At 37.6% G+C, this 16,078-nt stretch overlaps 1 protein-coding gene across 6 annotated transcripts in view; it reads left to right on the plus strand.

Moving 5' to 3' along the window:
- Positions 1-16,078, plus strand: part of RBFOX2 (RNA binding fox-1 homolog 2) — a 293,952-nt gene that overhangs the window by 272,308 nt on the left and 5,566 nt on the right. For 2 of the 6 annotated variants that reach the window (XM_023509355.1, XM_023509356.1), the window contains exons 11-12: positions 13,884-13,972; positions 14,439-14,511. In XM_023509355.1, the coding sequence (XP_023365123.1) occupies positions 13,884-13,972; positions 14,439-14,511 (162 nt within the window). Of the gene's footprint in view, positions 1-1,200; positions 1,600-3,483; positions 3,524-6,637; positions 6,681-13,883; positions 13,973-14,438; positions 14,512-16,078 lie in introns of those variants that run through there. The other 4 variants (XR_002771638.1, XM_023509354.1, XM_023509358.1 and 1 more) reach the window with 4 other exon arrangements.

The following is a 16,078-nucleotide window of genomic DNA, read 5'->3' on the forward strand; positions in this document are numbered from 1 at the left end:
TGTAGTACAAGACTGCATCTGCTGTGTTCACCCCCTTCTCACCACCACATGTTGGGGCCAAGGCTGTCACATGTGCCCTCCCCTTTGGTTTCACTGCCTGGGTGGTGAGCAGCAGAGCTAGTTACCCACAATGGATTTGCTTTCTTTGTAGGAAATGGATTAAAAGAGGTTAATTCTAAGATGAACCAAGTCCAATTGAATCAAGGGAGAAAGGGAGAAGTAGGAGGAATTAAACTGCAGTTGGCTTCTGAATGATGGTAAAACAACTAATGCAGCTGAGCATCCTTCACCCTTTGATTTTGTATGGAGGGTGTCTCATGCAGTGGAATGATTCCATAGCAACAAATAAATCCTTTGTTACTGAATGGGAGAGGAGGAGTGAAGATGGCAGGTTTTGTTTTTAGTTGTTTCTCAGTGTCAGCCAAAAATGTATATTTTTATAAAGAGTGGACTTTTCTAAGTCAGTCATACCAAGGACTTTCTTTCTTCAAAGGTGTGACATTTCTCTTCTTGATCTTTTCTCTGCCTATGACAAATTTTTTTCCTGTATTCTTACTAAGGGATAAATAGTGCAGAGAAACCTATTTATTAGCTGCTACTTAGTTAAAATATAAAGGGAAAGAAAGAGCTTCCTTTGTATGTCCTTTTCTGATAGCAAAATTGGCTTAACCTTGAGTTGTACTAATTTAGCATTCATTCATTCATAGACCAAATGGACATACCATGAGGAGTTCTCCATTCCTCAGAATTAACGCATTTTTATTAGACAAGGCAAGTGTGCATGTTGAAGTGGGCAGGCTCCAAAAGACACCGCTTCAGAAATTAACGTTTGTTGGCAGTTTATAGATGTTTAAATCCCATGCATTCCATCATCTCCATCTTCTACCATTACTTACTTTTAATTTTATCCTTTTTTTCTTGCAACTTGACCTTTGACCTTCAACCTCTGACATCTCTTTTAAAGAAGTGAATATGCAGTATTGTTTCTTCAAGAAATATTCAAGTGAAACATAAAATTAAACCTTTTGGAAGTTCTACACACAAGAAAATTGTTCATGAAGTGTCTTCCATTTTAATCAAAGAAAGTTTACAATCAGGTTTGCAAAGAGAGACTGCTCACCAGAAACATGGGACTTCTTTATTTTGTAACATTCCTAAGTTACTTTATAAAGTGGTTAAATTTATTCCTATTCAATGTAGGTCATTTCAGTTTATTGGCCAAACTTGAGAATCCGTTCTCTACCAAGTCTATGTCAGGTATATATTTGCTCAAAAATAGTTGATCTTTATGTCTAATCACATCAATTTCTATGCATTACATTGAGCACTAATTTCCCATGTTTTCCTTTTTATTAACTAAACTACCTGTTTACATGGAAGATGGCAAGGAATAAGTCCAGTATTTCATGGGGAATGGCCTAGAATTGCTTTTCAGCTTAGTAAACTAATTTCATCATTAATCATCGTGTTCTAGCTTCCTTGTGGCATTTGATACAAGGAATATTGGAATTCCTCCAGAACTTACATAAGTATCCCCAATAAGTGATTCAACTTAGGGTAAAATTTATTCATGTTTTTAAATGCCAGCACTTCCTTTATAAAGGGAATATTTTTATCTTTGCCTGTTTCCCTTACTGGGGCAGAGCCTGTGGCTCAAAAGGGAAGGCGCCAGCCCCATGTGCCGGAGGTGGTGGGTTCAAACCCAGCCCCAGCCAAAAACTGCAAAAAAAAAAAAAAAAGAACCTGTATCCCTTACTGAAATCTTTGATGGTTAATTAATCACTACTCAGCCTTAATGCTTTCTAGTTTATCAGCCTTCTCATTATGAATAAGTCTCTTTTTTACTAAAATACAATTGAGAGGTAGATTACTTTCTAATAGCAGACTTTAACTGCAATTGGAATCTATGCAGGTAGATAGAACTTAGCTAAATGAACATCAAAGATGAGTTTGATTTGCCTATTATGTAATACAAAGGCATAGCATATTTGAGACATAAAGTATGACCATACTGTCCTATAAATACAACAAAATGTCATTGAAAATAGAATTACAAAACTTTTCAGCTATCTGTAAGAAACATGTTATTTAATACTAAGTTGAAAATATGATTCGATGACTTGATTTTACTTGCCAGCTTGTTTACTGTAACAGAGAAGGTAGTGGTGAGAATCTAGCTTGTTTAATTGAATAAATAGTAGCTCATCTAAACTAAAATAGCTGATGTTGACTTAACAAATATGAAGAAGAAAGTTTTACATTGTATCTCAACTACTATTCCATATCTTTTGGTCCCAAAATAATGTTTGAGGGAAAGTCTGTATACATAAAAATACCTCAAAAATTGAAAATCTATATTTTAAAAATAATAGTACAGTGTTGCTCAGGATTTTAAAAACAAAGTCATGCTTGTATGTTTGATACAAATTCATTGTCTAAACAGAAAAATAAACTCTTCTATTTCTAACCAGCTACCTTCTCAGTTTTATTCTTTTAAATAAGACAAGATGATCCTTGGTCATGCCCAGAACTTCAGTTATCAATTGTATTTTTCAGAATTTTATGAATATTCTTATGGCCAAAAAAGAACCCTTAAAATCTTCCAGTTACTCCTTCCCACTCTGGATTATATTGTTACTATCTGGGATCCCCACTGCACCTTTCAATTCTTGGACCTTGGACCAATCACCTTAACCTTTAGCTCATTATCTCTGCTTGTGAAAGCAATGCATTGTGGGTATTTTTGGTTGTCTTTTTTTTTTAATTACATTTCTCTGTTTACTTTGGTCAGAATTGATTGACTTGTTTTTCTGAGGTGTTGCATTGGTTCTTAAAATGCTGAATAATAATACTTTGCATGCTTGTGTGATCAGCCAAATCTTATCGCATGTCTAATGTGCAGGGTAAAAAACAGGTGATGTATGGATATTAGGACAAAAATTATAATTACTATACAACTGAAAACAAAACATTAAACATAATTTTGAAAGATACTTTGCATATAGATCCTGCCCTGATGGAATTCTTTGGGTTTATTTTCTTCATATTAAACCCCCTTCCACTTGCACCCACTCCCCTTTGTAAGCTCTTTAAAGAAAGACTTACTCCTAGGGCAAGCTTATTTTAAAAAATACTTCATATACACAAAGTTGATGTTTGTAATCCAGTGGATTTTAGATAGCTGTAATAGGCTCTTCTACGAGTGTTTTTTATTGTGTTCATCTTACTTTAATTACCAAATACCCAGGTTGCGCATTCCAGTTTTGCACACCCTTCCCTCTCCTCGCATGTCCTGGGGCTGTGTAACTTGTGTATGCACTTTCACGTTTTTCTCACTGACCTGCTGTGGCCCCAAGCCCAGGTTTTTATTCATACATCACCTGCCTGTGTAGAGCGCATGTGCATGCTGCCGTCCTCAATAACCGGAATGTGTTTCTGTTCTTTTGTTTTTTTTGTTTTTGTTTTTGTGTGGATTTTCTGCAGTGTGGTTTACCAGGACGGATTTTACGGTGCTGACCTCTATGTAAGTACACACACTGGGGCCTTCTTGACCCCATCCCTTGACAAGCCAGCCTTTTTTTTTCTGTTTCTTTGGTTTGGTTTTTTTTTTATTATTTTTAATTTAATTTTTATTTTCTTTTTCCTTGTGGATATATATATATATACATTTATATATTTAAGAATGCAAGCATGCTTCTCTGCCACTGCGCTTGCCCCTGGGTGCAAAAACTAAGCCTTTGGGTTTCCTGATCATGGCCAGGGTCAGTCTACTGGACATATTCTTTTCCCTTCCCTTCCCTGTACCCACAGATATTTTGTGGATCACTGATTTATTTGCGAGATGATCAGCAGGTTTAAAGTCTTACTACTGTCGGGTCATTTGCATACATAAATAACAGGACTAGCTTAGCCTTAAACCACCTCTTTCCCTTTTCTGCTTTTCTTCTCATTTCATATCCCTTTTTAGATCATTAGAGCTTTGATTTATGTAGATGGCAGTAAGCTTTCTGTACTGCGTGTTTTCCTATTTTACATACTTTGAGAGTCCATTATCTTATGGAATTATTTAGGACTGATGCCAGTGAAGAGTGTGTAATAATGAGAGGATGCCAAATAAAAAAGGTATTAAGACCTTTTTTAGCAGAAGGTCTACAAGCTGGATCTCTTAAAGAGTCAGCAAGGGGAAATGAGTGGCATAATTAGCAGCCTAGGCTCTTTCTATAGTCATTTGATTATCATACAAGATTTGTTGATTCTACTAACCATATTAACATATAATCCATTATTTAAACTGTTTAGCCATACTAAAGTTCCATGATTGGTTTGTTATGTAGTATTTAAATATGGACAAAGTGATCTAACTGACCAAGAATAGAAGTTTTTGAGTTTTAAAGTCTTTTACTGGGACCTCTTCAGATAGTCTTCTTTTCTGAATGCAAGCTTGGCCTTAAGTCATTAAGAGACAATTTTATAAGAAAAACTTGTCAGCCTAAAATTATTCTGTGATAGTTTAAAATGATCTGGAAGTGCTTTCTCTACCCTTAACGTCCCCAAATCAAGAAGGGGACCTTTTTAGTGAACTATTTGCGCAGTCTACCAGACTAGCAATCTAAAAATGTTAATGCACTTTCAGAATGCATTCAGAGGCTTTGTATAAGTAGAGATAGAATAATAATAATCCTCCAAGGTACAGGTGACTCACCTCTACTGCTTAGAGTAGGCCTTTAAGGTATGCCTTTATTTAGCCATGATTTGGACCAACATACTAACTTACAAATACGGTTTTTAGAAAGATTGCGACTTACCAAGAGTTATATAAATTACTCACATAGCCAACCATAAAACCCAACTCATCCATTTTTCATCATCTTTCTTTGTACTTTAATTAAAACCCACCTTCTTTCTTAAAATGTTTTCAAGAAATAATGAAAGTTTTTTTTTCCCCCAGGTTCACAGTGAAACTTGAAGACTGGGGAAATCTATCTTACTTTTACACCAGATTACACATTTTTTAATGTACATGTTTACATATGATGTAAGCATATACATTCTGCCATGTACATTAGTATCCATATTCTCATGAAACTCATCTTTATGTTATTTAAGTTGTTTTATTGATAACCTGGTCTATTAGAGCAAACTTTTCCATTTGAATAATTTTTTAAATCAAATTTTTTTTTCTGTAGTATTTTCCTTATATGAGGAATTTGGAAGGGGGGTTTTTTTAAAGTATGGCCTACTTCTGTCTTACTAAGATTTGCCTACTTCTACCTTGTTAAGTCAACAAACATTCATTCATGGTTATCTTATTTCCTTTATAAGATTTTATTGAGAAAGACGATTTCTCTGTACTTTTCAGGAAAATACTTTTTTAAAAAAAATACACTAGCTGGATTACATTTTCAATCTAAAACATAAGGAATTCAGTGATTTTTGCCAAAATAATTTTGGACCAGTGGTCCCTTGTTGATGAAAGTAATTACTAACAATGTTATTATCTTCCTTAGTTCCTATCTTAAAGCAGGTTCCTTAGAGAAAAAAGTTAATCACTAGTGTTGAAGGAATATACAAGTCAACAATTGAAAAGCAAGAATACGTTATGAAGTAACTATTACATTAGGCCTAAAACTACAGCATTTTAAAACAGTATATTCTGTATTCCACATGTGAGAAAGCAAAAGATGCCTCTTAAAAACATACACAAACAGCCTAGCGAGGGGGCTCAATACCTGTAAACCCAGCACTCTGGGAGGCCAAGGTGGGTGGATCACTTGAGTTCATAACTTTGAGACCAGCCTGAGCCAGAGCAAGACCCCCGTCTCTAAAAATAGCTTCGCGTTGTGGCAGATGCCTGTAGTCTCCTTGCCTACTCAGGAGACTGAGGCAAGAGGATCATTTGAGCCCAAGAGTTTGAGGTTGCTGTGAGCTGTAATGCCACGGCACTCTACTGAGGGGACAAAGTGAGACTCTTTCTTAAAAAAAAAAAAAAAATAAACAAAAAACCTATTATTTTGCCTTGAGTTTATTTCACTTGTCTTTGCATTTTTTTCCATTGTGGAAACCTATCAAAATATATTTAGTTCTTAGTTCCTCTGAAAGACATATTGGAACTAGAAAGAATAGAAGGTTTAGTATAAAAAGTGCATTGAATCAGAGCTCAAAGAGAGGACATGAGGGAAAAGATTGTAAGTTACTGGTTTTGCTTAATTTATATTAATTTAGGCTATTAATTGTAGAGGGTTTCTGTAATCCCTTTTCCTGTTCCATTCTTAGACAGTAGATCCCTGCTAGCCATTTTCTTTCTTTCTGTTTCTTTTATGGCACATTTCTCTCTGGAAAACTGATCTAGCAATTGTGTCTCCAGTTTGTAAAGAAACTTTCCATGGTAGGATTTGGAGTGTGACAGATAATGTGTCCACCCCTCCTCTCTCTTTTTTTGACCAGTAGAAAAGGCATAGTTCACCCTAATCCACTTTTTAAATGGGATAACAAACTGCTCCTAATTCTCAACCTGTGAAAAGCATGCTTGCATCCAAAGGAAAGAAAAGGCTGGTGGGCCCCTTAGTGGGCTTTTTGTATGATTGTTTTCCTTCCACAGCTGTGTTTTTTGAACTGCTCTTCCTGTGTTCTGTTATAGAATAGTCTTACAGGAACCAATCATTAGCGCTAAAATACCTCAGGTAGGAGTGCCAGTGTGACCTGCCAATCAATCAGATTGTGGATTGCAGTGAAAAAATTGAATTATACTAACCATTCCAGCTCCACGTTAGAGATGGGAACAGAGGCTTTTTTGGACAATCAAGACTTGTGAGCGTGTGATCTAAGCCCTGCTACCTCAGCAGTGCACATAGTCACGTTCTGTGCATAATAGCGCTTCCTCCAAAATTAAACGCTCCTGTCCCCTTGCCACATACCTGTGCCAGGTGTCTTATATGCACTGTCCCATCACTGCCACCTCTTTTAATTTGTCGATCACATTTATGTAAGATATTTAAACTAGTTTTTTATATTGGAGATCTAAGCATTTGGGGACATTTCTTAGTACTGTAAAGGAACTGAGAAAAGCGAAGGAGTAAAACTATGTCCATACCAGATTCCTGAATCCCACACTGGCCCTGTAGTGAAGTCCTGGTAGTAATTATACTCTGCTGCTACATAAGTTTGAATTTGCCTCAAACATCTAACCATAGTGGGACTCAAAAACTGAGATGTGCATTTCCCCTGCCCTCTCTTCCTTTCACCTGAGAGGATCAGGGAGTTCATTTGGGTAGTAATACACTATTATTAGAACGTTTACTGATAGCTGGATGCTAGGAGAAAGAAAACAGTTAATGGCTTTTCGCAGTCCAGTTAGTTTATTTATGTAACTACCCAGCAAGATTTTGGAAATAAACTAATTCAGGCAGATGTGAAATAATAAAGTGCTTGAAAGGTTTGATTCATTAAAGATCATCTCTCCTGGCTTGGTGCCTATAGCACAGTGATTATGGCACTGGCCACATAACGCCCAGGATGGTGGGTTTGAACCCGGCCCGGGCCATCTAAACAATGACAACTGCAACAAGAAAATAGCTGGGCATTGTGGGTAGATGCCTGTAGTCCCAGCTGCTTGGGAGGCTGAGGCAAGAGAATCGCTTAAGCCCAAGAGTTGGAGGTTGCTGTGAGCTGTGATACCACAGCACTCTACCAAGGGCGACATAATAAGACTCTACCTCAAAAAAAAAAAAAAAAAAAAAGATCATCTCTCCTCTGTTACAGAAGTAATAAGTGGAAGTTATCAAGTTAATCATAACAATTTCTTCGTTTAATTTTAAATAATATTAAGAATTTAAATACTTTTTTAAAAGTTAACTGCTTTTCAAAGATCTCTCTGGGTGGCGCCTGTGGCTCAGTGAGTAGGGCGCCGGCCCCATATACTAAGGGTGGCGGGTTTGAACCCGACCCCAGCTAGACTGCAACAAAAAAATAGCCTGGTATTGGGCAGGCGCCTGTAGTCCCAGCTACTTGGGAGGCTGAAGCAAGAGTATAGCCTAAGCCCAAGAGCTGGAAGTTGCTGTGAGCTATGTTGCTACAGCACTCTACCAAGGACAACAAAGTAAAAGTCTGTCTCTAAAAAAAAAAAAAAAAGATCTCTCAGTCTAAAGCAGTAACAGTATTACCATTTCTATAAGTTTTTGTATTTAGGTCTGTGTTACTCGTATTTAATCAAAGATGCTGTATTACCACATAAGAACTCTATGTCTCCTACAGTGGTGATGCTCAGCATGGGTGGAGAGGGAAGGGAAATTAGAATCATCTAACAACAAATAAAGGGATTCCCAGAGGGCTACCATTGAACCCATGCTAGTTGAAATAGATCTCCGCTTTGCTGTAGTGATTTTGAGCATCGCACCTGTCATTCCCTCCCCTCCCCTACTCACCTTGCTCTATTGATCAGTATTCTACATGTAGGTAACAAGCTTTCATTTTGTCTGCTGGTCTTGAAATACACTTTCCTCCTCACTGTCACATAATGAATGTCATTGTCTTCCAGGTAGAAAGAAGGTGTCTTGACATCACATGCTCACCAAAGTCCTGTTTTAATGTAAACCTAAAACAAAAATATGATAAAAATTAAAGGCCAGGTTAAAATCAAGACAAGGCAAGAGTCTCCCAGTATGAGATTAAATTAACAGATAAGCAGGTAAAGATCAGATACAGGAAGGATGATATTTAGAACCTTTCCATTTTGTTCTAGTGTAAAACACAGCTACGGAACTGCAGAATAATCATGTGATCAGTGTGGCAACATTATAAGGTTAATTAGATGATAAAATTCGTTCAGTGCAAAGTAGAAAATCCCTAGGAGGTGACATTCAGCCATGAAAAACTGAGAGTTTAACAACTGCAGAAGTCATTACCGAAAAGAATCTTAAAGACAACTTTTCAAAGGCAGTTTCCTTTGAAAAAGCTGGAAGTTGAGAACAGAGACATGTTATAGATATGTGAAAAAATAAAATTCCTAAACAGAGGAAAAATTTTAGAAGAATGCTGTGGATCAGAATATATGGCTGTTGACAGGGGGTGAGCATAACACCTGAGTGCTGTGGGTCAGGACTAAATTATATTGCCAGAATCAGACCAGTTAAATAGGAGTGATGGAGCCCTAGGCTGCCCCAGCGGGGGATACTAGGAGTTATTCAGAATGAACTGCAAAGATATAAGAAAGTAATTCTTTTTAAAGGGGCATGTGTGTATTTGAATCAAGCTTAGCCATACCAAATTGATCCAGCTATCAGAGTTTCAAAAAGCTGTCCGTGTGTGCCCTCCTACATTAGGGTGTGCTGTGGCCATGCTAATCCCCATTTTTTGTTTTATTTCAAATCACACACAGATAGAATCTGCAAACTGCTTCAGATCAAACAGGTCTGATTGTGTGTAAATACATATGTCCTTTTTACTTTTTATTAATGGTTGCTTCAGTTCTGCATCAGTGCATGGTTAAAAGCAATACACATCAGCTATTTCATGACTTCATATCTCCAAATGAATTATTTCTCCTTTTTTTTTTTTTGTTTGTTTGTTTGTGCAGTCAGCTGAAGAAATGTTAACATCTCACTCTAAATCTCTCAGTGGAGTCTCTGTTCCCTTCTCTGATATAACAGATGGGTTACTGCTTGTTATAATTATTAACATTGTGGTGTGGGCCAGGGCTAGGGTGGGCAAGATTTACTATTTCTTTGGGCTGGGGAGGGGCTAGTCGATAGGGTATGGAATGTTAACTCAAGTGGTGACTGACTGTTTCCGTAATACCAGGTCGTTGTGGCTGCACGCTCTAGTAATTGAGGCTGTGTACTTCACCGAGCTTGTGGTAGAGCCTAGGGCAAACCGCTGTCCCAAGAGAATGCTGGGATAGATAGAGTTAGCCAATACAAGTCTGAACGTGGTGATTTTGCTGGTTGTTTTAGCTCCAGATGTTGGCATGCTTAGTTTTTAATGTGATTAATAAATGTGGCGCCATATCCCCTCCCCACGCCTGAACCCTGTCTCTTTTACCTCCTTCCTACTTTTGTTCTTTTTTAAAAACTTAAGAAACAGTAATGAAAACCTTGGTGTTTCAAACTGCACTTTGTTCTCATGTTTTATAAAAGCCTTCAGATTTGCTGGTAGGAATGAAAATTGAGAAAACAGTTTCTCAGCCTAGAATTTTTATATATTCCAAAATGTGGAATAGAAATAAATACATGTGAATTGTCTTTGTCTTAACATTTTGTCTATTTTGTTGGATAACTAACTTAAGCAGCAGCAGAATACTTTGGAGTAAGGATATATCTAAGAAGAATAAATCCATGATAAACAATTTAATTTTGGCTCGGTACCTCTGGCTCAAGTGGCTAAGGCACCAGCCACATACACCTAAGGTGGCAGGTTCCAATCCAGCCCAGGCCGACCAAACAATGATGGCTACAACCAAAAAAAAAAATAGCCGGGCGTTGTGGCAGGCGCCTGTGGTCCCAGCTTGGGAGGCCGAGGCAGGAGACTCGCTTGAGCCCAGGAGTTGGAGATTGCTGTGAGCTGTGATGCCACAACACTCTACCCAGGGGGATAGCTTGAGGCTCTGTCTCCAAAAAAAATTTAATTTTTCTACTTTGGGAGTAGTCATTGGTATATTACTAAATAAGTAGGCTATTACCTGCCCATCCTAAACATAGCCCTCCTTTAAAAGGACCTCTTCATAACACCATTATCCTAAAGTAATTAGAGTAGTTATGCTGAAATATTATCTGTTAAAAACAAAAACTTTTTAGTATGATTTTCCTTTCCCTTTCTTTTTTCTCTTTATTTCAGGTTAATATGAGGGTGCAAACAACCAGGTCACAATTTTTCTTAATGTTCTTCTCAAGCCTTTTTTTTTTTTTTTTTTTTTGGCCAGGGCTGGGTTTGAACCCGCCACCTCTGGCATATGGGGCCAGCCCCCTTACTCCTTTGAGCCACAGGCACCACCCTTTTCAAGCCTTTTTGTTGTCAAGAAAGTGTTTGCATTCCTGAGTTTAAATAATAGAAAATTTCATCAAGTTCAAAGTCCTAGTTTACTTATAGCAAATATACATATATATATATTTCGTTTGTTTGTTTTGTTTTGTTTTGAGACAGAGTTTCACTGTCACCCTGGGTAGAGTGCTGTGATGTCACAGCTCACAGCAACCTCAAACTCTTGGGCTTAAGCAGTTCTCTTGCCTAAGCCTCCCAAGTAGCTGGGACTACAGGTGCCCACCGCAACACCTGGCTGTTTTTTTGTTGTAGTTGTCATTAGCAGGCCCAGGGCAAGTTTGAGCCCACCAGCCCCAGTGCATGTGGCTGGTGTCCTAACCACTGAGTAACAGGCACCAAGCCAGGAGATAGATTTCTCTGTCTCCTTTTGGATTGGCAGGAAGATTCTTTCCCATAGTCTGATCTGCTTTGAATTGTTTTGGTTAGCAATAATATTACTCCTGAACCACTGAGGTTCTGATGGCATCTTACAATATCCAGGAAAGTGAGGGGAAATGGTTCTGTCAGCAACCTTGCTTGGAACCTCTCTTTTTTTCCAGAATTAGTGGAATACAGCTCAAAGCCATGATTTGATAGACTGCTCAGAGAGACTGTAACCCCAGTATCTCCACTCAAACTTCCAGAAGAGTCAGGTCTGAAATCTATCCTTAGATGAGTACTTTTGAGCCTCAGAATCCCATACTGAGAATTTATACCTCTCCTATATGTCATAGGACTTCAGTTTTTAAATGTTTCACTTAGGTAAACATAAATAGAGCTTTAGCTACTTTTATAACCTTAACTTTTAAATTTTTAAATATTATTTTGATGTCTGGAGGAATCCTAAAGAGACAAAATCACACTTTACACTAGCTAACTTTAATTTCAAACTGATTTCAAACCATATCTAGTTATTTACCTTTAGGGCTAATTTAGAGCTTAAAATTCCAGCTGTAATTAACTTTTGCTTTGCTTAGCAAGTGCTATAAATACTTCCTCTCCTGTTTAGAAGCGTTGAAAAAAAAGTAAAGAAAAGAAATGCTTTAGCTAGTTAAATACATGTTGTTGTGGGGATATGCAGCTCTGCCCCATCAGTGTGGCCTGTCCCTTCCCACAGCACTGGCTGGAGTTCCAAAGAACTATGTTGATCACCAAATGCCCTGAGGGTGTTTCCTGTCCCTGTTCATTACTGTTCGATTGCCAGTGCTTGGTAATATTAGGATGGGCTTATTTATATGAACATCTGTAGAAGAATTACAATTGAAAAGGAAATGTATACTTCTGTAAATTACTTAAGAAGAAATAATTTGGAGCTACTTTTAATAACTTGAAACAGCATAAACTTAAGAGCAAAAGTGAGTTTCCTTCACAATGTGTAAATTATCTAAGAAGCAAATACTTTAGAAGCCCTTAAGAAATTATAGGTGTTTTCTGAAAGAAGATTAAGAAAAATAAAGGAAGCAGACTAGAAGCTGCCATATAAGACAGCAAAATAGAGGAAGGGTCCTATTAGAAAATATTTGTTTTCAATCCTAAGAAATGATAATAGAAGTAAATCTAAAATTTCTTTTATAGATTTAGCAAATGTTGACCATTTGAAGGAATAGAAAGTAGAAAGCACAGAGCAGAAAGTTTCAGATGTCCATGAGAAATGGACACATTTAATCTACAGAAATGAAATGTTTGTGCTATTGTTCAGTGCTAAAATGGTGTCCACATGGGCCTTGTAAACATAGTTATTTTTGGTAGTGAAAGAGCAAGAATAAAAATTCACATCTAGATGAATTCTAGAAGGATAAAGAACAAGTAGGGTTTGCAACTTTTTTTAAAATAGCCTGTCATATGTTGCATTTGTTGTCATTGTCCTCTGAGAGAGTACATATGGTTCACCTGATAGTGAAAGCCTTTTCGAGTATTTTGTTCATGTAAACAGAGGTGAAATATACATAGAAGAATGTAGTGGTTGGAAGCTCTAGGGCAGAGAGGATATATGAACCATTAGCAGAAAAGCTCCAGAGCTTGCTGTGAGGTTACTATGTAAGAATCTGAAACCTTCTAGGGAAGGAAAGTAAGCGCTGTTAAATACTAGAGATGGGGCTTCTCATCTCTTTGAATCTAGGCAAAGAATTCTCAGAAATTTGTAATCTGATATGCCCGCATCTGAAATAGAGATTAGAGTTGGCAGACGTTCTGTAAAGAGCCAAATAGTAAATTATTTTTGGCTCTGTATGCCATGCAGTCTGTGTCACAAGTATTTCAAAACCAGGTGGCAAATTGCATTGGCTCACAGGCCAAAGTTTGCTAAACCCTAATCTGTTTTGTTGTTTCCTTCTAAATAGTGCCTTTTTTATATTAGCTTTTTTAGCAAATAGCGCTCTGTGGGATGTCACAGAACTCTGTAGCCAACCTTTGCGTTTACATATTGAATCTCCTCCTAACGATCAATCCAAGGACACATCAGAGAGTCAGAAGTTCCCACATAGAAACTTAATAGGTCCTAACTCTATAATTTATGTTTATCAGAGTTCTTCCAGCTTTCTGTGAATATTTGCAATTCCAACAAAGACTATTAAAGTAAAACAGATCCAAAAGCATTCTTTTGTTTCTTACATTTAACAGGTATTACCAGTATAGTTGATTTTTAATATTATCACAAATTGGAATGCAAATCCCTGCGTTGGGTGAAGCTTAATTTTCTGTTAGAAGAATAATAACATGTAGACTGATGCAGTTTGAAACATTTTCTTCCCGTCTGTATTTGTGTCTGTCCCTGTGTCCACATGTGAGTGTATGTCTGCGTGTGGGTGGGTGCGTGTCTATCTGTCCACCAGGGGGAGAGGTATCTGTAAAGTCAGTTCTCTTCTTTCCTGTAGGGTGGATATGCAGCCTACAGATATGCGCAGCCTGCTACTGCAACCGCAGCCACCGCCGCTGCAGCCGCTGCAGCCGCTTACAGTGACGGGTATGTAAAGAGAGTGTGGGCAAGCTTTGGGTGCCGTGAGCACCAGCCCATCCCAGACATCAGCCCGTTTCGCTCCCTTTGCCATTTCTACTACAGCGCTTTAGCACATTGAGCATCATGTGGACCTGGGTTTTCTGTAGACCTTCTCTTTATGGTCTTCATCACACCCAAGGCACAAGGCACTAATTCTGTCCCCTGCTCCCCCTCTTATTTCTGTCTCTTCCTTGGCTTTGCCTACTGTGTTCCCTCTTCCTTATCTACAGCTCCCTTCTTATAGAAGTATTTCAGAATTTTTCAGAGTTGCTGAATTTAGGAGTAGAAATAGAAAAGTTTTTTTCTGTTCTTCCAGTTTCCTGGTAACAGTCCAGGACCTAGTGACTCATAAGTGTATAGCACAGTGAGCTGTTGAATTTTGTTAAATCACACACTTTCCTTTATTCTTTCTAATTGCGTTTCTTCTCTTCAGTTACGGCAGGGTGTACACAGCCGACCCCTACCATGCCCTTGCCCCTGCCGCTAGCTATGGAGTTGGCGCTGTGGTAAGTATACACGTTGTTTTCTCTTAAACCATTTTACTCTTTCTAAATTTTACCCACAGACTACAAAGCTACAAAAATCTAGGGAGGTAGTAAATTCAAGCCTTCGTCATTACCAAAGTATTAAAGCCACAAAGATCTATCTGGAAATTTCATGTCCCCTTCTTTGTGTATTATGATGTGAGCCACATAGCCTAGTTAAGAGCAACTGAAAGGAATGAGTAGTGACAGTCTGCCCTGAGTAATGGCATCATTTGGGAGAGATATAAGCAAATAGGTTGATTTTTTTTTTTATTGGTTTAAATGTTGGATACATACCTATGGCATAGTTCTATTGATGGGTATTAGCAAAGACTTGGGAGCATAAGGCTTTCAAAAAATTTACTGTATGTAAGTTTTAAATGCAAATACCAAAGGATAATTCTGCTATTTCTAAGCCTTCTGGTAGGTATTACTAGAAATTATGGGGATATTTTATTGATTACAATTGTGGCAAAATATGGTGTTTTCATGAATATATGGAAGTCCATAGAGCTCATCTACAATAATCTGTCCTAACCAGAATCCTTACTACAGTGTTCTTATGTTGGCTTGGCTGCCTCTGGTTCTTGTGATTGGGACTACACCAAAGACAGCCATTCCACAGTGGCACTTCTAATGCAAGGCATTCTCTTCAAGCCAAAATGCAACTGTGCAACTGCCTCTGAACATGAGCAAAGCTGTTTAAGAAGTGTAATATTTAAGGCTAAAAGGAATATAAGAAAGTCAGTAATTTCTCATGTTAAATTTCAGCTGACGAAAATTGGTGGAAGGAAGTAATAGGATCCTGAAGGAAAGTATGTTTAGAATTGAGGTAGAGTTCTATAATATAAGGATAGTATTTGAAGTTCCTGAGGTTTTATTTAGTTTATTTTAGTTTAAAATGTTATAAATCCTATATTCATTCCAAAGAATGACCCAAGACAGATACATTCCTGGGAAACTTAAAATTGAAAGAAGTAAGCCATTTGTTAAAATAAAGGAGTAAAGCCTAGATAAAACCATATATATGTATATATTTGAATATGTCAAGAAACAACCTCATTGGTGTATTTTATAGATGATAGAGGAAATAGACTTTATTAAAGATCAACTCAGGTGGAAATACAGCACCATCTCAAACGTGGGCTGTGACTACACCTGCCAATAAGACAGTGGTCTGCTGATGGGTACTGTGTGAGAAGGGGAAAGCAGGGATCTGGTTTTGGTCAGGATTGTAAGGATGTATCAAGGTGAACAATGACCTGCGCTTTTAAAAATCAAACTATTTGCAGAACTAGTTTTAAACTGTATTAAGTTTCCCATTTATGCTAATTCATGTAAATAATGAGATAAAACTATCATCATAGTCTCTTTGAGAACATCAGGTCTGCAATAAATTCACTGAGGTCTGTTTGAGCCCCTCAGAGGCACCTTGGTTTCCTGACTTCACTGCCTATGGCAACATCTGATCAGTTGCTTTCAACTTTCAAAGGAAGCAGTTTTTCCAAATCCCCCTTCTCAGGACATTTTTAATGTTTATCTCATCAAC

Source organism: Otolemur garnettii, unplaced genomic scaffold (assembly GCF_000181295.1).
Source record: "Otolemur garnettii isolate 467f Iridium unplaced genomic scaffold, OtoGar3 scaffold00007, whole genome shotgun sequence".
Classification (NCBI taxonomy): Eukaryota; Metazoa; Chordata; class Mammalia; order Primates; family Galagidae; genus Otolemur; species Otolemur garnettii.